Here is a 23980-nt window from a genome sequence, read left to right on the forward strand (position 1 = left end):
TGCAATAAATATTTATATAACCCATGGCTGACAACTTACCACTTTTTCTCATTACTAAAACATCACCACATTCATCTTCTATTGGGAGAAATATCTCAGGCACAACAATGAGTATTCTCCTCTTTGGGGGTGGATTTATATTCCAAATGCATTCAACATTAGCTGGGTAGTCTCCAGGATAGTTGGGAGATTCAATATAGCCAGTATAATCACCAAGTTCTCCTCCACAGTGCTGGTCTGTGCAGGAACATAAATTAGCATTTGTGTTAGCTGATGAGCTAATTTGAGCTGTTTTTCTAGATCTGTCAAGAGCAAGCCTAAACTTCTCCTCAAGGGTTTAGAAATGGATACATTCTTCATCTGCTTCTTTGTCTATCGCTCAAAGGCCTTAAAGCAATAGTCAACTTACAGAGATGATTGCAACTGATTTGCAAGACCTTAATCTCCAGTGCATAAGGCAACTCTCCATTCAGCTTTGACATTTGATTAAGAAACCTACAGGTAAGCAAACAGGATCCCATTGTGGAGGCACTCATGCAGTGGTTACCACTGAGGCCATGCTGACATCTAAGTTTTCTGACTGAACTCCATGTGGTTTTCAGCCTGGTCTAGGTGAATGCGTGTGATGATCCTAATAGGTTACCTTATCTTAATTATAGATTTACTTTGCTTTGTTTAAAATGAAACAACTTATTAAAGGATCTTAATCGATACATTTAAGTTTTACTTTCTGAGCTTTCAAAATTCCTATTGAATTTGCTGCAAGTGTGATTCACTAAGTTATTTAACTTGATCTTACCAGGCCTACACAACTGTGTAAAACTAGATATACATTTAAATATTTTGCTTAATCAAAAAATTCTGCAAGGTCAGAAGCTGGACTGAAAACAGAAAATATCTAAGCCAGCGAAGTGATATAAGTGGTTTTACTTCATTGGAAAATTATCAAACTTCATTCTTCAAATTCTTTAAGAATAACGTATTTACTCAAATCACATTAGAAATTATGACTTAATAAGAATAAAAACTTATGGCAGCTATACACATGAATATTTGATATGGTGTTACCTAACTATTATAGAGAACTTCTCTTAAATTTGCATGGTTGGGATGAAAAAAATCTGTTGTCTAAAATAAACAGTAACTCACAAAAGATCAAATACAACTACACAGGAATCCTCAGAGATGTTTAAAATGGTAATTTAAGACAGAAGGCTGAGTACTGCAAAAAAGCCTATGAGAAGACTTCACTGCCATAAGAAATTATCTGGCATTTGCAGTATGTATGACTGTATCTCCTAGTATTTTATAACGACTAGCAGCAGTTAGTCTGATAGAAGATATTGTGCTCTACAGAGATAGAAATATGCATCACTGCAAAACTTCCAGGATCTGGGAATTTGAAAGCGCAATAGTTTTAAATTGTAGCTGGCACTCTGTGAAATTACATTAATGCTAAAACAATTAAATGCATCAAGTGATAGTTTTCCAGGTTTTGTTCTCATTGCTTTTAGTTTTTATTGTTCCACGTGGCAGCAGATATACGCTAACTGGGAAATACATGACGAGTGCAACCTGACAAATGAACCTTCAAGCTGCAGTTCAGAACCAAAGACATGCTTCACCTCACAGCTAATATAAATGCAACTTACTTTTACAGTGTGTAACATTAGTGGAGCCATCAAAATCTGTACTTGTGTTCCCAGGGCAGGTGATGCAGTAGTTCTGACCAAACTCAGGCTGGTAAGTTCCTACAGGGCATCGGATACATCTGTGCGTTGTGGAATTGTAGTAGTGTCCAGGAGAGCAATGAACTGCAAAGTATGAGCCTTATTATTTTCAGAAAGTAACAATCTTCATTGCAGAGACATCTTCCCTCTACTTTGGACATAACCCATGATGCCCAAACTGCTATATAATTACTAGGCAATAAAAGGCAAAAAGGACATAAGCTCACAGTATTTCCAATTACAAATGACCTTCTAACTAGAATACTCTTCTGAAGACTGATGAACTAGAACTCACGCTGCATATGCCTCTCACTACATTTGATACAGGGATTTCCTATGAGCTAATAAAAAATGGAAGATGATACATATCTGCCTCAACAACAAAAACGTCTTTCGCAATAGCAAGAGGGGAGTTCCTATGTTTGCCAGAATCAGCATGTAATTCAAATAAGTAAGCCAAAATAAGTTTGGGCAGATTCCTTCTTCAGTGTTTGCACTGGAAGTTGTCATTACAGGACACGCAACATGTTCCATACTAACAGTTGCTGCCCAGCCCATTTGTAAAGAATCCTTAACTTCATATAATTTCTGTAGTATTTAGTTTTACTAGTTTGGAAAATAAAAACAGGCAGCAATGGAAGGCTAAGTTATTCTCTGATGCAGGCTGGTTTGATTTCTTGCCGTGCAATGAAGCTGATTTACTTCCCAGTTGCAGAGCTAATACTATATGTGCCTGTGGTAAATTTCAAATACAATAAATCCTGTTCAGTCTCCACAACCTTGGGAGATCACGACTAGTTTACAGATTGCCTGAACATTTAATTTAATCACACACAGTGTTCCTATATGCAGTGACTATGTTTGTTTTGGAGACTTTCAAAGTCTGTTGGTATCGAAGCTCACAAAAAAAAAGGGCAAGCAGCAGGAAAACAAATCATGGAAAGATATGAAATTCACCTTTGGTTTCACAGTCTTGAAAAGAAACAGCACCTTCGTACTTGGTCACAAGCCCTCCACCACATGGAAAGCAGAGGGTCCTTCCTGGTTCAGGCTGATATGTACCAAGAGGACAGACTCGACAAGGTTTAAAACCATCTGATGAATAGTGTCCAGGAGAACACTGCCCTAGAAATGAAAATGATCATGTGTGTTAGTGAGCTTACTTTTCTGGCCAAAATATAAAAACAGCTCATAGTTGGCAATGTTTCTTTTACCTTAAAAAAGTACCTACAAGACAGCTGTAGATCAAATTCTAATCTTACTTGCTGCATCTGGATTGTTCCTGTAACTACTTCCTAAAAACAGGGCCAGCAATTAAAACTAGTTTCTTAATAAGCTCTTTGTTACCCATGTTTCTTTTAAAATTTTCTTTTTTAGAATGGGTCTAATAAGATGTTTTCATAATACTTTCACTGAGTCTTTCACCTGAGAATTACAAAGTACTCTGTAGGGAAAAAATGAATCTTCGTATCATTAGTGCTATGAAGCATTGTTTTTTTTTAATATCTTCATTTTATGATATGGAAATGGTACCTATCTGGATGGGACCAGTCTGGCATCCTGTCTGGAAGAATAGCTGACACCAGCAGCTTTCTGGGCACCTGCAAAAACTACTGCTTGTCAGAAGTTCTTCTGCCAGAAAATGGTCATTTGTGAAAAGCAAAGCATTTTGTTGATGAGTTTACTGACAGATACAAGGTAGTTTCAAAACTTGCTCTCCAGGCAATTTCTGATAGGCATTTGTTTGGCTTGGTTCTTTCTAGCTAGTGTATTTTACTCTCTGACAACATATCTGAGAATCAAGACGTCAAGTTTCTCAACATTATGGCGTTACTACATATCTTCACACTACTGCAGCCAGGAGATCAGCACTTTGAGATGTGTTAGGTGTTCCCTGAGGTTGCCTAATAGCAATACTTTGCAATTCATTTTCTCTAAGAATTGAACAGCAGACAGAAAAAACTGGCTTGAAAACCTGAAAGTCTTGAGAGCTCAAGGTGGAGTTGGGGTTTTATAAACCCTGATACTGGGAAATGTTGGGGGCATCCAGCATCTTGGGTAATCGGCGCTCAGGATGAACAAGAAATCCTGAGCAAAAGCAAAGTTCAAGCAAAAGTTCAAGCACAAGTTCCTACAAAAGTCTAACTCTCATAGACACCGTTGGGATCAGGATCTCTGGGATTTAGTCTTGCTCCCATCCCACATGGCTGGAATATGACTGTACAAGTAGGTTGATGTGACACAGACTCAGAGACAGGACACTGCTAATTTGAAGACAGTTCTGCACTTATTTTTATAGCAAAACTGATCCTCCTGATCTGGTCCAACTGGTCACTGGACTTCAATGTGAATGTAGTTAATGAATGGATGTGGGTCTGGATTTCAATGTGAAAATTAAGAATGTGTGAAATGTGGTTCACAGATATCTTTTAAAGAAGAGGTACCGTTATGTTTTCATACTGCTAAATGTTTGCTGCTTTCAACATTAATATGTCTCAGTCCTTACCTGAGGATGTATATAGAAGTGAACTGTTTCCTTCTTGCCTTTTTTTTATTGAAATTACCAACAAAATATATCTTACATGATTTCCCTGAGAAAAGCCCCAAATGAATAGGCTTCCTAACTGTTTTGGGCTTCTGTCTGCAAGGATCACATGGAATTTAAATATCACAGCATCTTATTCACTTGCAGCTACAACAGAGTTCTATGCAACAGCCACTTGAAATCTCTTTCATACCTGCATGTGCTTCAGCTGTAGGGATGAGGATTTGGATTATAGTGTATTTGTTACCACACAGACATACACTGCTCCAGAAGATACAATGCAGAAATACTATTAATTACACATGGTGAGTTCATTTCTAACAAAGTCATAAAAATACAGTTTTATTATATGTGCTGAAACATTTTATCCTGTTCTTGATAAAAATTTAGGGAGGTTTATGAAGGTTTCAAGTACATTCTTTTGCCACTTTCAGAAAAAAAGAAAAGGGGAGAGTTGATTAGAAAAAAAAAGACTCTTGTGATCTGACAGCAAACATTTCCAGAGAAATACTCTCCACAAAAATAACCAGAAGGATTTCTCTGTGTTGTGCAGAACAAAAATTCAAATGCAAGCTTTGCCAAAGGTGAAATAAAGAAACTAGTAACTATTGTTCGACTTTGGTCAGTACACTATATCAACATTTTTTAAACTCTGATAATCTATTCTTATTGGATTTTGTTCAGACAAAAGTCAATGTAATTAAGATGCACAGGCATTTCGAGTTTTTTTCAATGATAGCTCCTGCATACAGGGTATCAGTAGAATCTACCATATGTTTGACTGGAGACACTAGACTTTTTTTAAATTCAGTGAATGAAGAAAAATGGCAGCTTCTCAAGTGTCATTCATTGTGTGCTCACTCTAGATATCCCTCAAGTAAGCATTAATGTAAATTATATGGATAAGTTTTAAAGCAGATTGGACAGATTTCTTTCTACGAAAAAAAAGCTACTAGATTTTGCTCATCTGCAGGAAATAATGTAGATAAAATAATTAACAGTGATATATATTGAACAACTTACAATAGAAGCATATACAAATGAAATTTGCAGCTCTTTTCTGAAACGGAGATTACCATCATAATCCAATTTATATATAATGAAGGCAAGTCAGAGATGCTGTGTCACTTGCCAAAAACTACAGCAAATTCATACAGCATGACACTTGCAGTCATTACCTCTGAGCCCATGTACAGACCCTTGCTGCAGAACTACCTCAAAGTTACAACTGCTGCCAATGAAGCCAGGTAAACAGCATCCCATGCAAAAGGTTAAATCAGCAGGTTCATTACGCTCACCAATACCAGCCCAAAGTAAACTATCCCTTTGGCTCTCAATATACCTGATGAGTCCTCACAAGTCAAGGTATGCCTGCTCAGATTCCATACCTGACGTGAAGTAAAGAGCTTTGCTTGGCTTGCTCATTTTCATGCCATAACCTTGCTGCAGCAGGTCCCACCTTCAGTTGGCAATGTCAGCATGCCAGTGAATGGAACGAGCCAAAACATTTTGCGTATTGCTTGTAAGAGCACAGAGATTTCTTCTGTTACCTTTACAAGACAGAAGTGTGGATGGCTCTCCCCTGTGTGAGCCTCCACACCTCACAGACTGTGTGGCAACACCTAATCCTTTTACAATCACATCAAACTTGCCTCCACATTCTGAAACATTCCGGGCGCCCGCTACTCCCTGTCCATCATTACTTGGACAAGGTTCACAGGTAAGTTGACCTTCTGTGTCTTGGTATGTTCCTGGTGAGCAAGGAACGCACTGATTATGTTCTCCACTATAAAAGGTGCCCGTGCTGCAGGTAACTGAGAAAAGAAAAGAGGAATCTGCATAAGGACTTTCATTTTGATCACATCATTTTCCTTTATACTGAACATTTAGAGAAGATGGGTCTTTTTAGTCCCAGTATTATTAGTGGCACTTTCGCATGCATTAGGCAAGGATTATCACCTGATGTAAAGAGGACCATCTGGGATCTGCAGTCAATTTACATCAGTGCAAGCATTTAACCCATTGAATGGTATTCTACTGTGCTGAAGCATTATCAGATTGTTAATAAAGTTAATGCAGTCTGCAAACAGTATATTGCAGTTTAATTAATGCAATGCTGCATAATGTATACGAAGTGATGTGAATTTTTAGTTTAAATTGTTTGCATTTATGTGTAAGTTTTATGGAAGAATACAGAAAATCTGTCTCCTGTAATCTGTTCTGGTGATTTCTCGGAGGACAGTGTATCCCATGTAATGTTTTCTTTTTCTTGACACTCAAATAGCCCAACTGGAAGGCATTTTAAGTATATAAATGAATCCATATACTCTTTTTATAGTAACAAGTCACATTTAATTACATTAAAGGTTTTTCTCTGCTGGATATTAGTAAAAATGTATGGGTTTCTAGACACTAACAGCAGCAGCCTTTCAATAACTGCTTCTAAATCACTGCTCTTATGTGATGAAAACAGCAGCAGAAACAACTCGTTAGAGGCATCTATCAGATCTGCCCTTAACTCCTTTTTGTTTGTAAATGACTTGGTGTCTAAAAGCAGCTGGAAAAACAGATATGCTAATATTGAAAGTGTGACTCCAAGTGATTAGAAACCTTGCAGTGCTGAGAACTGCCACTAGTAGTTTTGCATTATCACCTTAGCACTACAGCCTAGTAACTGTGGAAGAAGCTTAAAGAAATTTGAGATTTTACATAAAGTTAAAATAGACTTCTATAGATCGTTTCTTCTTCTTTTTCTTTTTTTTTTTTAATTGGACTTTGTGAATGTTAAATATAAATATACTTACAGGTCACAGATTATCTGGTGATGAAGAAAGTAAGAGAGACAAATTCAAACTAAATACGCAGCATCTAGGAAAATGCTATTTCATTGATTTACAGAACTGTAAGTGTATTTTCATTACTGGGAGTAACTGGGAAATAGTTGCCAACATATTGTGGCAATATGTTTTTTGGGTATGGCTGAACAGAATCAATTGGGACTTACCGCATTTTCCATCCTGCAGCACCTGCCCCGTACTGCAAGCTTCATGCCCTTCAGTAGCTTTAGCTGGCTTCTGAGCCACTTCATATTCTGTCCCAGAAAACTGAATGTAAAATTGCTGTTTATTAATAGATTTCCTCAATGTTTTGATTGCAGTTTGCAGCTTCTGCTCCATCCTTTTCCGAACACAGTCAATGTTACAGGTGTCTAGATGGGAAATGATAAGAAAACTAGAAGCAATTGAGATTGATGCTTAAAAGAGGTGCTTAACAAAACACTCAGCTTGCATTACACTATGACTCTTCTGTTTGTTTCATTGCCTTCTCCATACAAACTGTAAAAGCAGCTCACTGTATTTAAAATCAGGCCTTTAATGGGGCCAGCCAGTAATACTCTGATGTCCATCAAACTGAGCTGCACAGCTCGCAAGTGGGCATGGAGCGCTGGTAGCTCAGTCATTAAGAAATCTGGTTATAGGGAGTGCACAGGCAGAGGGAAGCAGAAATCACCAGTCTAGACAGAAGGATCAAGATGGCACTGTGCAACAGTGCTGTACTCTGCTTTACAGAGTAGCAGTAACTAGTGCTTTGTGCACAATTAGAAGAAGGGTGAATACACTGCACTCTATTTCCACATAGGTGTCCTGTCAGACACCACCACCATCTTGGAATGTTCTCAGTCCACTCAGTTGATTAGGAATTCTCCCCACATTCCTGATCAAAATACATAACTGACACAAAGAAAGCTGCTTTTTAGCACAATTGCTTTTTGAACCTCCTGGCTACTGAGATAACCCTCACAGGTTAAGAAATCAGCCTTTGAAGACTGATATGTTTATAGAATTCAACTTACATTTTCTTTGGCTGAATGTTATAGCATGATATCCTACATCTTGAATAACTTGAAGCAATTCTTTTTCTTCCTGAAGTTTGTTACGAATACATGAATTTATCAAATGTGTGATAAAAATATTCAATTCTCAGACTGAAGTTTCAGCAACTTACATTTTGGAAGATATTTTAGGGTTGGTGTAACATAACTTCTAGTTAATCCTTACATTCTCTGTGCATCAATTAGCACTTCAGTTGTCTGAGGAAATCAGACTAAAAATACAAGACTTAGCTTCAGGCCTTGAAGGAATTTTGCTGTAGGTCCAATCGTTGTTCTTTGGCTTAATTTCATACCTAATTCCTTTCAATAAAACTTGGAAACTGAGTTTGGAAAGGCTGTTGAAGGAAGCTTGTGCTATAAGTTTCACATAACAGCTTGATAAAATAGCATCAAAGAGATTCTAACAACACACTGAGCAATTGAATTGTGGTTTCTCTCTGCAGACTTAGAGATCTTTGACAAACCTGAGACTTCTTCTGACTTCATCTCCACTTCAAACTCTGCAGTGATATGGGACACTTCTTTTGATGGTGACTTGCGGCCCCGGCGCTTTTTCTTGGAGGAATCACACTTGAGATTCACAAAAGTCACCTGGCAGTTGTCTGTACAAGGGAATTGACCTCCTTTCATGAGAGAAACCACACAAAAAAAGAAATCAAGTAGCAAGGTAGCAAGTGACAGGCTAATGAGCAACATCTCAGCTGGGTTATTATTAATGCAGTGACAGGTTTCGTAACATTTCACATGCAGTTAGACACTTTGATCCTTTTGTTGGTGAAAGCAGGAAGCAAAAGCGCTGGTGTGATGATGCTCAGCTGCTTAGTGTTACCCATAGTGCCTATAATTTCCTGTATCTTTTCTGTGTGAGGATTAGGAAACTATTTAGAAAAATTAGGCAAGATCTGCAACACTACATACAGTCATTTCATGGTTATACCAAGCAAGAGAGTCAGTTTTCACAAATTCATTAGAGCAGCAAGCCTGGGACTAAACCACAAGCATGGACCTCAAGAAACTACTAACTGGTGTTCTATCTCTTTCAGCAATCTCTTGCTCAAAATCTCTTTTCTATTCAGCATTCATTTGACTTCTCACTAGCAAGAGTAGTAAGGCAGACTCACAACAGAGACATTTTCTGTAAGCTGCTAAGTTCCTTTAAGCAAGAACTTGAGCTGTTGCAGTCTCACCAGTATCGTGCACTGAAGTCCAGAAAATTCTGAGTTAATGTTAAGAGTAAATGAACTTCAGATATTTCAGCTGTGGAAATGCACAGCAAAAATACCAACATACTCTTTAATTGTTTAATCTACTCCACTGTATCAAGGGGATGGAGGGCAAGAAATGAATGTCATGAAAATCTGTTAGAAATGTTTCGTTTAACCTTAAAAATGAATTTAAAAATTAGCAATAATAGAGTCCCAAACCTTATTCTCATGAGTTTTTTGAAACATCTGAACGCTCTGGTGTAGCCTGATAAATCCTTTTTTATTTACATTTCAGATTTGTTGTAATTTTGTCTAAATCTTCTAAATTTTCCTTCTCACAGCATAACTACTCATTCCAGTGTAACATACGATCTAGGGCTATGTAAAATCTGATTTTGGTTATAACTTTTCTATATAAGGGTTGTGTTGCTGCTGCAATGGGTACTAATCCAATATAATGCAAATGAATAATAGCTTTTGCTAGTGTATGTTTTCTTTTATAAATTGGAAAAAACAAACTGAACTGACATTATTTCTTGTAACTGCACTGGTCACAGCTTTTTGTCTGAAGATATTCTGCCATTACCGATGTCAGAAAAAGGAACCTTAATTCCAAATTCTCAGCTTAATTCCAAATTCATGTAGTTTTGGACAAAGATTTTTCAAAACTACTGGTGGCATCTCAGCACTGCCATATCCAAACTCACAGCACTGTTCAGCTAGAGTGTGGAACTTGACTTGATCTTAAATTCAAATCCAAATATGAAAAGCATTACTTTTTTTCAGACTGAGATGTGAAAACAAATTACATGAACAAGCAACAAACAAGCAAAAAAATTATGAAGCTGTTTATGTGTTACAAGAAATCACGTACCTAACACAGCTTGCTTCCCAGCATCTTTTGTTTTTTCTTTGCTGCGAGGTCGTAAGTGGCACTTTGCATCTTTAATTTTAAAACGAGCTTTCTGCTTGATTGGAGGGGCTATGGAATCTGTTGGCGTAGAACAAAAAAAAAACCCATTGTTTGTGATGCAGAATGAAAGGAAGCCCAAAATTTATTTTTGAAAATGGACTTAAAAGACTTTTTGCAACATAGAAAACACACAGACCAAGAGCTATACACCTTTTGGAAGGAGATCCATTTGCATACGTTTATTATTTTCCATAAACACGTATGCTTGAGCCCAGACAGATCAATGGATTTGCTAGTATTGCACATGCTCTGCCTGTACTCCTTCCATCCAGTATGCCTGCACATCTTTGTGGGATTTGGGTGATAATGAGTAAGTTTCACTGATATAGCATTTTTTTCTGACTCTGTGACTTTCTATGCTACTTGGCTGTAGCTCTGGCTCTTGCTAATGCCAATCAGTAGTAAGATTGATTTAATGGAGTTAAATTGTTGACAATGGAAAACTATCCAAAGGGAATACCTTCATTTGATGGTTGTCTATATCTTTCAAGATTTTTTCTTCAGCTTTAGATCCAAGCCAGTCATAACTTTAAAGGCTCCAAGTATGCAGTGCTTAAAAAATGCAACTGCTGACTGACTTCCTCACAAATTCCATGGTGTAAAAGGTATGGCATGGCCTGTCACCTTCCTGCTTCTGCAGGCTGCCCCTTGGAGCTGGAGCAGGTAAAAGGGTGTTGCAAGTAAGTGATGCAATGGGGAGCAACCCTGAAAGCATTATAGAGGTTATCTGCCCCTGTGGCACAGGCAGACAGATGGGCTGCTGTGTTAACTCCACAGCATCATACTTTGTATTGCATTCCAAACATAACAAGTACATGGCTAGAGAACTGGAGAGAAGCATGGTGGGTATTGATATGTAAAATGGGCTGGTACTTCCCTCCAATGGATGCTGTTTCAACTGCTTCTAATCTTGCCAGATGACATCTTCTAGAGCTGATTTTATTTTATACTGAGTTTCAGCTTTTGAAATTTTGAAATGTCTCTGCAAAATAATCCAGCCACTTCTGTGAACAAGAAGAATGAAACACTAAATGTGCTTCATTCACTAAATGTGCTGTGTCTTTGTAGTTGACCACCAAGCAGCATCGTTGCCTTTGGCTGCTGTGCTCCTGCTGGGCTTCTCGTCTCCTAGTCTGTGCCATTTTTATGTGCTCACTGTCAGATGTTGGACTATGGAAAGTAATTTACTCCAGAGCTTGCCTTTGTTGAATGTAACTCTTAAATTTGGCTGTGTGTAACTTCAGAGTCGTCTACCTTGCATCTCCTTAGTGGCTTAGGAGACCTCCATCACTTACTTCCCAGAGGCCGTGGCCCAGGTGAGCAGGACAGCACCTACCTGCGCAGCTGGGAAGGGTGGCATTGCGCTTCTGCTGAGCCTTGCCTTGTTGGATAGGTACACCACAGCTCAGTGTGTAGCTGTTCTCTGAATCTGTGAAGCAGAACACATAGTCAGCACGCACAGCACCAGCCTCACAAAACACCTGCTCTGCTTGGCACTCTCGGCACGAATGTGCCATGTCTGAGCACACTAACACTGCCAAGTAATGAGACATTGAAAGTGCTGAACTTGGATTTTAAATGGCTGAAGTAGCTTACCAAAGGCTACTGCTTCACAGCATTGACTATGGTTTATTTCTTTCAGCACTGAAATGCTACATTTCATAAAGAGTTTGGCATGAGGTTAGCTGACAATTAAGTAATTCCATGGCACACAGATTAGAAATATTTTACTGTGTTTGTTCATGGCAGAATCCTTGTGCTTTGATCATCCCTGTTATTTAAAAAGTAAATCATGCACACTCGTAATAAAGCTAGCTTCAGATCGACACATTTTTTGGCAGAAACAAAAAATAGCATACTAAGAACTATGAAAGAGTTTACATACTGCACAGATAGAACTCTGTATTGGTGCATGCAAATTAGATAAATGCATGGGTAATCTCTGCTAAAATGAAAATAATGTGTGAACAGCTCTGCCTCATATAATGCCAGGACTGACATGAAAAGTAGAGACATCTTCGTGGAAAACAATCCTGTGTCAGAAAGAGAACATCCATTAAAAAGTAACATCAATTTCCATCCCAGCTCCGCTGCCCTGCAAAACTGTGTAGATGAAAATTACATGTAGCAAATGATAAGAAAAGGGAGGGGAAAGAAAAACACAGTGGGATGCCTGATTTTCCATAACATTCAGATGAACTACTGCCAACAAAATTTACTGAAACTCGGCAACTGCCAGGAACAGAAGCAACAAATAGTGAGTGGGGGTTTACCTGTACAGCCCCCTGAGACATATTAAGTTATACCCATTATGTATGAGACAGTAAGACAGGTTTTAAGCTGTTGCTACGTCATTCACTGACCCATGGTGTATCTCACTGAACTGACAGAAGTTTTATGCTACAGGAATTTGATCACATGCTGGGGCTGCCACAATATTAAGTTGCTCAGGGTGTCCCAGCACTCCTTTCCTGCCCCCCCCCCCTCATGCTTTGTTCTCTAAACCAAATTATCTAGGAGGAACCATCCATTTTTCAATTTGTTTCCACTCCTACTTGATCACACAATTTCAGGATATGTACGGACATGATGCAGACTCCACCATTTTAAGGAGATGCCTAGAGGGGCTCAGAGCATTCTATTCATAATGAAAAACAGTGCTTAACAACTAGCAGGGAGATCAACCGTTCAGTTTTCCCTCCCCTTTTGACTAAGTAACTTAACGTATCAAAATTTTTCTTTTGCACATTTTAGTTAAGGCAGTTGTAGGATTTTTTTTTTAATGACTTTTTTTTTTTTTTTCCCCAAATGACAACTCAGATTAAACAACCAAGGGCCAAACCCTTAATGCAATGGGCAGTCAGTTCTTGTATTTAATCATGTGCATGTTTGGACAAAATTTAATTTATAGTGAACCTTTGCTCGCTTACAGTTGTCCATCATAAAAACTGAATGCAAGAGTCATGCATACATTAGCAAAGAAGAATCATCAAGTCACATTCTAGAGAACTATATCAGTTCAGAGAACAGATACTTCATACAAACCTGGAACAAAAAGGGTATTGGAGGGGCATGATAGGAAGCAGCTCTCTATTCCTCCTGTCTTACTACACACTAGTTGAGCCTTGGGAGCTGGTTTGGCATTTGGGAGACATTTCACCATCTCTGAGGACAAAAGAAGAAAAATCAGAAGCTGCCCAACCCAGAACCCTGTGCATCCACTTCTTCACAACAGTGAGAAAAGGAAAGGTAGAAGTGGCAACCAAGAAAAATCACAGGTACAGGCATTTCTGAAATAAGCACTTAACAGGAGAGAGAACATTTGGATCTTCAGCTTGGACTTGGAAATTGAACTCCTTCAGATTTTTAGGTTTAGGATCTGAGTCTTTTATTCCTATCTTCTCCTTTTTTTGGGGACTGTTCAGGTCCAGAGCTGTACTTTGAAATGCAGGTATCTCTAATTATGAACATAATGCTGCACACGCAATATCATTACAGAAGGAATAGGTAATATTAATGACATGAGAAGTCCTGTCCCCCTTTTTTGGAGGCCCAGCTCTCTGGTTCAGTGGGGCAACTACAACAATATACACAAGAATCCCTCTCACAAAGTTCTGCTTATTTAGATTGCCAATGAAAGCATTTTCCATTTCTCACTCCATTTCTCACAGGCTTATATTTCAGTGCCAGGCTTAAGCTTCTGGAAGTAGAAAACTTCCCATCTGGGCAAGGATGAGGCAGCAAATGCTGAGTTTGGGAGTAGATAGTCCCATCAATCCTTTCAGCCAATGTCGAACTGCCCCAAGCTATGGTACATAAATATCAGCTGCTCCTCATCACACCAACCACACAAGGCACATTGCAACTCATATAATGGATATGTCCCACTTCTCTTCATGGCTTCAGAGCAAGATGAAGACAGAATATCTTGTAGGTCTTACTTACAAACTGCTCTTTGTATTTGGGTGAAGGACAGTCTGTAGTTTAGCTGAACCTACATGAAATTGTTGAGTTGCTGGATCAGTTCTGTGCTTCACCCTAAAGACGATGGTATGCAACTGATAATTAAGAAACTACGTTTATTTTAATCTGACGTCTTTTGGTATTTAAGCATTATTTAATATACCTTTCCCTTTAAATAACTAGATGCATTCTCAGCTACAGCCAGTAGATGCCATCACTATCTGCACTAAGGCAGCCTCACTGCTTACTTTCCTCCAGTCATCTCCTCCAGAGTTTTACTGTTTGCATTGACTGCTGGCTGTAGTGCTGGGCACCTCTTTAACCAGATAGTTCATGCTGTATCAGATGACTGAATCTCAGGCAGGTGTCTGTAGAGCAGTTCTTGCTTCAGCCCTGTATAAACACATGTTCAAGTACATAAGCTTTTCCTCTGACTGGTCTTTTCTGCTTCATCCAATCACGCTCACCTTGCAAGATGGACCTGGTTGACTCCCGTTTAGCTCCTAACTGGCCTCGTTGCTGTGAAAGTGCCATTTTTCCCACCCTCTACCTCACCACTGGACCACAGCAAGGTAGAGGAGAGATCAGAGCTGTAGCATCTGAATTTTGTAGGACAGTTTTGGGTTGGTCAGACTTCGGGAAGAGCTGACTAAAGTTGGGATGAAATAGACCAATTGAAATGTGGTAGCTGGAATGAGCCTTCCTGGCTTGGCCTGATTACAGAGGAAGGATCCCAGGAGCCATCATTTGGATTGTGTTCCTGGCCTCACTGCTGGTTAAGTATAAATTACATGCAAGTCCTTTAAACACATTGGATGTTTGCATCTGAAATACAGCAATAACCATCCTCTACTTATCTCCCTCCAAAGGCCTTTAATGTTGCTTTGGTGATGTTTGGGAAGATATTATTTCTTTGGACTGAGTAGACAAACACAGGTGCAAAGCGTCAGTTCTGAGCAAAAGAGGATCTTGTTACAGCAAATGTAGAACACAGCAGGGAGATGACACTTATTTTAAGCCTCATTAAATTCATCAAAGAAAACAGTGTGCATTAATGGAAAAGAGCGTTCTATTTTCCACCTTCCAACTGAGTATTCCAAATAATGAACAGAAATATACAACTAGGAAAATATTTCAGTACAAGCTCTTACTATGGCAAAAGCATTCTTAGTAGGTTGAGAGAGATCTGTGGTCTAACAGACCTTAGAAAACTTTAGTCTTTACTAAAGTTTTACAAGTCAGTTTTAAGTTAGTTTACGAAGCTTTTCCAGAGGGCTAACAAGTACATTGCAAGGTAGATATAGTGGACAGTTAATTAAAAACAAACCCAAGAAGTAACCATTTCTTATTTCTACAGTCCTTAGTTCTCTACATAGCAGTGAAGGTAATGTATCTGAAGGCAAGTGGGGAAAATGAGGTTCTTACTGGTAGTTAGGAAGAAAGTCAGTGGCAAAGGCTGAATGTCAGCTGAAACCCTTCCAGTTATAAAGTGCTTTTCATACTGCTTTACCCATGTAAGTGGAAAAATGCCACAATAGCATGATATGAGAGGCTGGTGCAGTGCTCTCTAACTCCAGAGTACAGTGCTTTCCCTCAGTATGTCAGGAGATTCCCTTTTAAATAAGGCCTCTCCTTTATTTTTGTGTCTTGCTCCCAGTTAGGTAATAGCCATCAGTTCCTAATGTATCCATAAAATATTCATGGCTTAAGGAAGCAAACAAAAAAAGCAACAACTTAAATGTGACTACGAAAGACTTAATGTATGCCATTCTCAATAAAAATATGAAAATTGAATTAAAATCTCACAGAAATGTAGCCATGACCAATATCTGTCATGTTTCAAATTGTGCTTCTAAAAGAAAAAATAATCTACCTAGAGGTTACACAACAACAATTAGAACAGGTATTCAGATTTGACACAAAGGTAATGGCATTTGCAGTACTTGCTATCATTTGAGTCATCTTGGGGTTTGTAGTCACTGCAGTTAATACTTCTCACACAGCTACTGTTGGTACATTATAATAAGCAGGATACTTCTGGAGAAAACTTGAACAACAGGAGTATGGTGTTGTGAATGTATATATTGACTTGAATAACATCTTGTAAACAGTTATATATTTTAAATATTCTAAATTACTCTTAAAGAGAAGTAGAGTTATATCTGAAATTATACAGTTCAATATCAAAAGACCATAAAAAAGCAGAGGATCAAACTATAACATAGATAATAATGTAGGAAGACTTACATTTGTGGGCACAAGACTCGTAAAATAGAATTAAAAAAAAAAAAATCAACACATTCAACATATTTCCCATTATTCAGTCCACCTGCAGCATTCCTCAGACAAAGTTACAGGCTTCTCCACTCTTCTGGAGAATGGGAGCAGCACCACAGCCACCTCTGAATCAGTGACTTACAAACTTACCAACACAGTCCTTTTTATTCCAGTGCAGTTTCTTTCCAGGTGGACAGACACACTCATAGCTTCCCATTGTATTCAGACACCCATAGTCACAGCTGCCATTGCTGATGCTGCATTCATCAATATCTGAAAATATAATTAAAGTTGGGATTGTATTAACAATGTGTGTACAGTATCCCCATGCATACTGTACACACGTACTGTGCACTGAAATGTGTGCATAAGAATATCTGTACCTACTACATCTTCTACATGTACATCTATTATAAATGTGTAATGCAGACAACAGTCTTGTCAAACAGTTCAGCGTGCTTTGCATGCATTTGTCCCCAGACACATGCATAGCTCCATTTCCTGTAACGATTTACGTGTAACACAGAATCATAGAATTGCTCAGGTTGGAAAAGACCTTAAAGATCATCGAGTACAATTATACAATTACGACCTAACCATACTACCCTAATTCTAACAACCCTCCACTAAATCATGCCCCTGAGCACCACATCTAAACAGTTTTTAAACACATCCAGGGATGGTGACTCAGCCGCCTCCCTGGGGAGCCTATGCCACTGCTTAACAACCTTTCTGTAAAGAAGTTTTTCCTAATATCCAACCTAAACTTCCCCTGGTGCTACTTAAGACCATTTCCCATAAGGCCAGATGACACAATTAAGTTACTTGTCAGGATTAGTTCAGTTACATTTGTGGGCACAAGACTCATAAAATAGAATTAAAAAAAAAACAAACCAAAACCTGAAATTCTTGGAAGTTCTCACAAGATGCAAAACATTCTTGAAAGTCTGAGCAGCATCTGGACAATAATGCATATTACATTATATAGAAAAATGTCAAAGGCTTAATTGCTCAGACTCTAGTCTACTGATAGGCCTCAAAATGTGATAGTAATAGAAGAACTGTCACTGCATCTATTTCTAAGGCAGGTCAGGCCATAAAGGCTGACAGGTTGAGTGCCTGCCTATTTTTCCAAACCATGCCTGAATCACGTCTTGAACTCCAACTGCCATGTGCCTGGCTCTGAGTGAATCTACATGGCCTGCAGGGATGGTGTTGAGTTCTAGTCAATTCTCCCCAGTCTGCAGCTCTGGAGCCTTGTGACCCAGTCTGAAGTCAGATGTGAGGTATAGGTAGGAACCAAATGAGGGACTAGGTTCCAGTGCACACTAGGTGCTACACCAATTAACAAACACAAGCCTAGTCCAACACAAGCTTAGTCACATCTTCCTCTGGCACCTGTGGAAGAACAGCAGCACCCATGCAGCAAGGCTCAGAGCTGCAGGCTTCCAGTCTGTTGGAGATGTTGGAGAGGGTCCAGAGGAGGGCCACAAAGATGATCAGGGGACTGGAGCACCTCCCCTACGAAGACAGGTTGAGGGAGCTGGGCTTGTTCAGCCTGGAGAAGAGAAGGCTGCAGAGTGAACTCATTGCAACCTTTCAGTACCTAAAGGGAGCCTGCAAACAGGAGGGGAGTCAACTCTTTGAAAGGGTAGATAGCAGCAGGAGGAGGGGAAATGGTTTTAAGTTGAGGGAGGGGAGATTTAGGTTGGATGTCAGGGGGAAATTCTTTACCAAGAGAGTGGTGAGGTGCTGGAACAGGCTGCCCAGGGAGGTTGTGGATACTCCGTCCCTGGAGGTGTTCAAGGCCAGGTTGGATGGGGCCCTGGGCAGCCTGGTCTAGCATTAAATGAGGAGGTTGGTGGCCCTGCCTGTGGAAGGGGGGTTGGAGATCCATGATCCTTGAGGTCCCTTCCAACCCTGGCCATTCTGTGATTCTGTGATTCTGTTCTGAGGCTGCTGTGTATACCACTGTGACAAAAATGCTAGGCCATTGTTTTTTACATTCTTCAGGGAATAGTTCAGTCAATTTGAGACATTGAAATTTCAGTGACATCCAGCTCAAGCTACTCTAGCTTTAACTGTTTTGGTTCATCTTATCACCTCCAGATCTAAAATATTCAGCTTAAGAACATGTGGTTCAGTAAACAGTTCACAAAGCAAACAAGCAAACAGATGAGGAAAAGTATTTCCAAACCTCCACAGTGTGTCAGCCCATACAAAGTGTAGCCTTTATGGCAGAGACATTCGAAGCTTCCAGGGTAGTTGATGCAGGTGTGATCACAGGTTCTTTCAAAGGAACACTCGTCTATATCTGAATTCATAGAGAAAGCACTAATTAGTTAGAACTCACTCAAAATGAATGGCTGGGATTTCACAACCAGCTGCAGCATCTTCTTCCTGATAAGCTGGTAGATAAAATCTGAATAAAGTCCCTCATAAAAGCAGAGAAAGGTAACAGAAGACTAAACATGAAGACTGTATTATAAATATTCACCATTAGGTGGCAACATTTAACTTCTGAACCTTAATACCCAGCAGCATTGTGAGGGTATTAAGATTTTTGGGGAACTCAGACTTCCTGCACCTAACATACAAGAAATCTGGGTCCAAAGTCCACATTCTACCTAATTCAAGAGAATCTGACCTCTTCCCCTTCAAAAAGCCAGGCATCTCTAATTATTGCTGCTCACTAATGTGAAACTCCTATTTACACAGTCTCTTCGATCCAGCAGCTTATGAAGAAAGCAATTAACAGCACATTACTTCAAAGACAGTACAAAGGTTTTGCTGAGCAGGGCAACATAAAGGTTTATTTGACAGCAGTCCTCACAGAATGGACTTGCCAAAAGCTGTTACATTAAAGGTACTTTAAATAGCAACGTGTGCAAAATAGCAGCACTTCGGACTGAATTTTGTCTTCAAACAATTGATATTCCTAAAATCCACTTCATTAAATAATTTTTGTTAAAAGGCCAGAGAAATTAATACAGTGGCATCACTTGAGAGTCATACATTCAGAAGTACGTCTCAAAAACAAACAAAAAAATCACATTCTTACAATATTCCCGAGGGATAAAGGAAAGGAATAGGATTTCTTTAATAGCTTGCACACTTTCTAGGGTTGCTCATTAAGAACATTAGCTGAGCAGCACCATTATTTCACATAACTCAGACTTTCACACTGTACATGTTCAGAAAGGCATGTGCATGGAAAATGTGGAAAATCACATACACTTAATGGTATGCTACCCCATTCCTATATCCAAGTATTACTTATAAAATTTTGATGTTTAATGAAACATTCTAGATCTCCTTGTGCTATTACAAATGCAAATACTTAACTTCAAGAACTATAAGATAGAGCTTTTATGTATGTGTACAAAAAACCAAAGGCTTTGTTAGAGTTTATACATGAACTTACAATGTTGTAAACAGATACATTTTATATGATGTCCGATTCTGAGTGTTTAAAAACATGCACAAAAAGAGAATTCACAACATGGAAAGCTACCGCTCGGGCAAATGTGTAACATGAAATGAAGTATACATAACGAAGAGAACAATCTGCTATACAGTTTTATGTGTGCCTCTCGACCACTTGCTATGATCATGCAGTATAAAAAGACAATTGAGATTTTCTTCTTCTTTTTTTTTTTCCATCTATTCATTTTTAACCCATTTTCCTGCATCGCTTTTTCAAGTTGAGGAAGTAATTTCTTTTTAAGGTTTCCTTTATAGTCTTGGAAATTTGATGCTTTTGAATACACATAGATGGCAAATTGTTTCAGTTTTCTCCAAATGAATATGTAAAGTGAAATCATTTGGGAATGAATACTGGAGTTACAGTTTTAAAGGATTTTTACTGCCTAACAAGCTGAATCATACATCATGGCTTCATTCACGTGCAGCCTTGTTCACTACAGCAAGAAATTTGCAGAGGCAGTTCATTTGCTGGCCTCTGACTTACCATGGAGGGATCTTTAAAAAAGGATAATTTCACATTTCTCAGTAGTGACCTTATTCTGCATTATTTTATTCAGTGTGGTTTATGTGCTGCTGCCACACGTACCGCTTTGTGCTGTTATGCATCATGGCACAGAACTTTACAGGTTTTTCTTCAAATTAACAAGGAGCTGTAGCCTCCCTGCCTGCGTAAAGAGCAGTCTGTCTAATAATAAGACCAGTCATCTGCTTGCTAAGCAACAGACACTTGAGATAGACAAATGCATTTCCATTGCATGAATTATTGCACAAAATATCAGCTACTCATAAACCTACACTGCTTACGCTGGCTAGCAGAAACAAACGCTTTTATTACAATACAAAGCTCAGTCTAAAAAGCTTTTTTTAGCCATTTAAACCTCTCATCCCACCAGTGCCACTGTTCTCATAAATCCAGCCCCTGCTAAACTCAGCCTCTTGCTTTGGCTGATCCAATGTGAAAAGCCTCTTCCCTTGCTTAACAACAAGCCCTTGTCACCCTCTGCTCCTGCCTGCTGAGGGCAGGGCTGATGTTGCCCAGGGATGGAGCTTTCCACAGCGCAGTGCCTGCAGAATCACCAGTCCCCTGAGGAATTCAGCACTGGCCATAGAAAAGGGAAAAGTATGCACCACATGCTCTCCGCTAAAAGAAACCCATGGTGTGATATAGGATACTCAAATCCTCCTGCACTTTTTTTCATCCCTTTTTAAACTCTGAAATCTGTGTTCTAGGTACTATTATCTCTTCAATTCCCAGAAACTATGAAGTTGGCCATCACCTCTTTGTAGTGCCCTGCAATACCTCTCTTCATGAAAAGAGGCGTTTATTTCCCACTACCCCCACAATACACTGATATCCCGTATGAGGCTGAAGATCAGGAAATTACCCTATTCTTCCATGTCCACAGATCTGGAGTTCAAATTGTGCATACCACACAACTGGGAATGAACGTAGGTATCCAATCTTCAGCTCATTAGTACAAACACATCTATGCAATCTGTCAGCGTTATCTGCTGAAGCCCAAAAACACCTAGGGAGGTATGTTGCAGGTTACAGCTGAAGCAGTGGGGGAATGAATGAGTTTTCTTTTGGCTTTGTGGTCAGACTGAACACGAACACATGCACATGCTTACACACACAACCTTTTTTTCTTTAATTGGGTCAAAGTGAATTCCTCACACTGAGAAATGAACTTCCTTGATTTGAGGTGCTTTTAAAAATGAGTTAGAATTATTTAAATTAAGTTTTTGAACCATTTTACCATGAAAAGTCAAAGTGTTTTGTTTTCAAAAACTGCACTGGAAACTTGAAGTTCTTAGACTATTCTAGTTGAATTTGGCATGCATTCACAAATGGGCTGATCTGTCACAGAATCTTTCAGAATTGCTAATGCTAATCTTAGTTTGCTAGTCTGACATCCAATTCAGCACATTCTTCTTATTTTTTCTTTACTCAGAAATTCCAATCACATCGACCACTATTTTCAACATATGTGAGACATCTTCACAGTTTAACTGTTTGAAGCTTGTGAGAACTACAGAGCTAAATTCATCCCTGATTAGTACAGGATGAGCTTCCTACTGGAGGTAGTTTTTCTGGTGGTAGCACATCATTCTAAGGTGAGGAACTCCCTACTACCAGAGCTGACAACATAGTGGAGGTGCCAGTTTCAGGGACTGGGCCAAGTGACCTGAAAGATCCCTTCCAACCTCCACTGTTCTGTGATTTATTGCACCCCAGATGCCCCAGACCAATCTGAAGTACTCCATTTATGGCAGCCTGTGCTGCTGATTGCTCTCCTTCCAGTCAATGCTTCCATGACATCAAAGAATCAACTCTGAATAAAATCCAACATCTCTTCTATCAATCCACATTTTCATCTCCAAAGAGAGTATTTGAACAGTGCAAGCACACCTTCCTATGTGCCTAGGAGGGGTTCAAATTGAACAGATTGTTCAATGGCTTAATAAAAGAGTAGGATTTTCCTCTGTTTTTGAGGAAAGTGGTTGTTGCCAGCGGTGGTCGTGCTTTATAATTTTTGTTTGGCCCTGTTCCTACTATTTTAAGCCAGAACTTCAGATTTTTTAATTAGTTTTTCAGTCATATATATATAAATAATATATATATATGTATATATATTTTATAAATTTTATAAATTTTCATGCTTTCACACATTCAATATTAATGATACTTATTTCTCTTGAATATGTTTGTAAGTGTGTGTCAGATTGTCAGTACTGACAAGTAAGATCTTCCATTTACCTCCAGAAGGGGAGATACCTCCGAGTTATTTTCTCCTAGGCTTCCTCACACAGTTATGTCTCAGAGGTGACCTGAAGGAGCAGGGAGAAAGCTGCTCAGTTTCCATGCTCAGTCCCTGCCCTTTCCACTGATGCTGCCAGCAGGACCCCAATTACAGTAGCACTAATTGTTCTGGTGGTTTGTGTGATGTGGACTCTGACTCATTTGTGACTGTACAGAGCAGGGCACCAAGAAGCCATCACACAGTAATGATTTTTGCTAAGTCTGAAACTGAGCTGGATTCCTACCAGCAGTTCTGAAGTGAAAGGCTTCTTTCTGTATTCTGTTTCCAGTCCTCAAATTCAGTTCCTTATATTCTTGATTGCCATTGCTTTTTTCTCTACAGTAAATCTGAGAGTAATTAAAAGAAATCAAAGACCAGAAAATTTTAGTGTAATGCAGAACATTTCAAAAAGCATTAGCATTGCTAGCAAAGTGCTCAACACTAAATATTTAAAGATGAGGCTGGTAAAGAACATGGCAAGGGGAAATTATTATTTGATGATGCTATTTGCGCCATGGAGAACAACACAGGAAGAGCTTTGAGACAATCAAAAGCTATGCTATGGTTTTAGTGTGGAGAGCAGATTGCAACAGTTCTGGGCACTGTGGGCAAAGGACCAATCTAACATTTGATTTGCTTTTATTCACTGAGGCAAGATGAGACATACGTGCTGGATTACAGCATGTATGTAAAATATCTTTATTATTTAATGATAATATTTTAATAAATTTAATTTAAGTGAAATAGGCTTTTCTGGGGGGGGGAGGAGGTTGCACAGAAATAGTCAAATAAAAAAAGAAAAGGAAATAAGTATTTCTACTATTAATTCCTTCATCAGGGAAAGTGACTCATCACACCCTGAATGCTGACAAAAATGGTCACAGTATCACATTAATATCTTGAGTTGATATCACAATCATTGTTCCATACTCTCCCAATCCTTCCCTAAATAAGTTTAAGTAAACCTTCATTATGGCAACAAAGACATCTATATTTCACAAGTGCTGCCCAGGATGCTGTGAAGCACATGCAAACCAAGGAACACCTGGCTTTCAGATAATCCCTAGGTTGGAAGCGATGGTCCTGGTGTCCCACTGGGACACAA

At 39.0% G+C, this 23980-nt stretch overlaps 1 protein-coding gene across 5 annotated transcripts in view; it reads right to left on the bottom strand.

Moving 5' to 3' along the window:
• The window catches only part of SCUBE1 (signal peptide, CUB domain and EGF like domain containing 1), a 202773-nt gene that overhangs the window by 12882 nt on the left and 165911 nt on the right, over positions 1-23980 (bottom strand). For 3 of the 5 annotated variants that reach the window (XM_031597213.2, XM_090146961.1, XM_090146969.1), the window contains 11 exons: positions 18783-18899; positions 16736-16858; positions 13391-13510; positions 11682-11774; positions 10247-10363; positions 8632-8790; positions 7280-7483; positions 5928-6089; positions 2688-2855; positions 1653-1814; positions 40-237 (listed from right to left, as the gene is read on the bottom strand). In XM_031597213.2, the coding sequence (XP_031453073.1) occupies positions 40-237; positions 1653-1814; positions 2688-2855; positions 5928-6089; positions 7280-7483; positions 8632-8790; positions 10247-10363; positions 11682-11774; positions 13391-13510; positions 16736-16858; positions 18783-18899 (1623 nt within the window). The remainder of the gene's footprint in view (positions 1-39; positions 238-1652; positions 1815-2687; positions 2856-5927; positions 6090-7279; positions 7484-8631; positions 8791-10246; positions 10364-11681; positions 11775-13390; positions 13511-16735; positions 16859-18782; positions 18900-23980) is intronic. The other 2 variants (XM_090146972.1, XM_090146954.1) reach the window with 1 other exon arrangement.

The sequence above is a fragment of the Phasianus colchicus genome, chromosome 1, assembly GCF_987193195.1.
Source record: "Phasianus colchicus chromosome 1, bPhaCol1.hap1.1, whole genome shotgun sequence".
Taxonomy (NCBI): Eukaryota; Metazoa; Chordata; class Aves; order Galliformes; family Phasianidae; genus Phasianus; species Phasianus colchicus.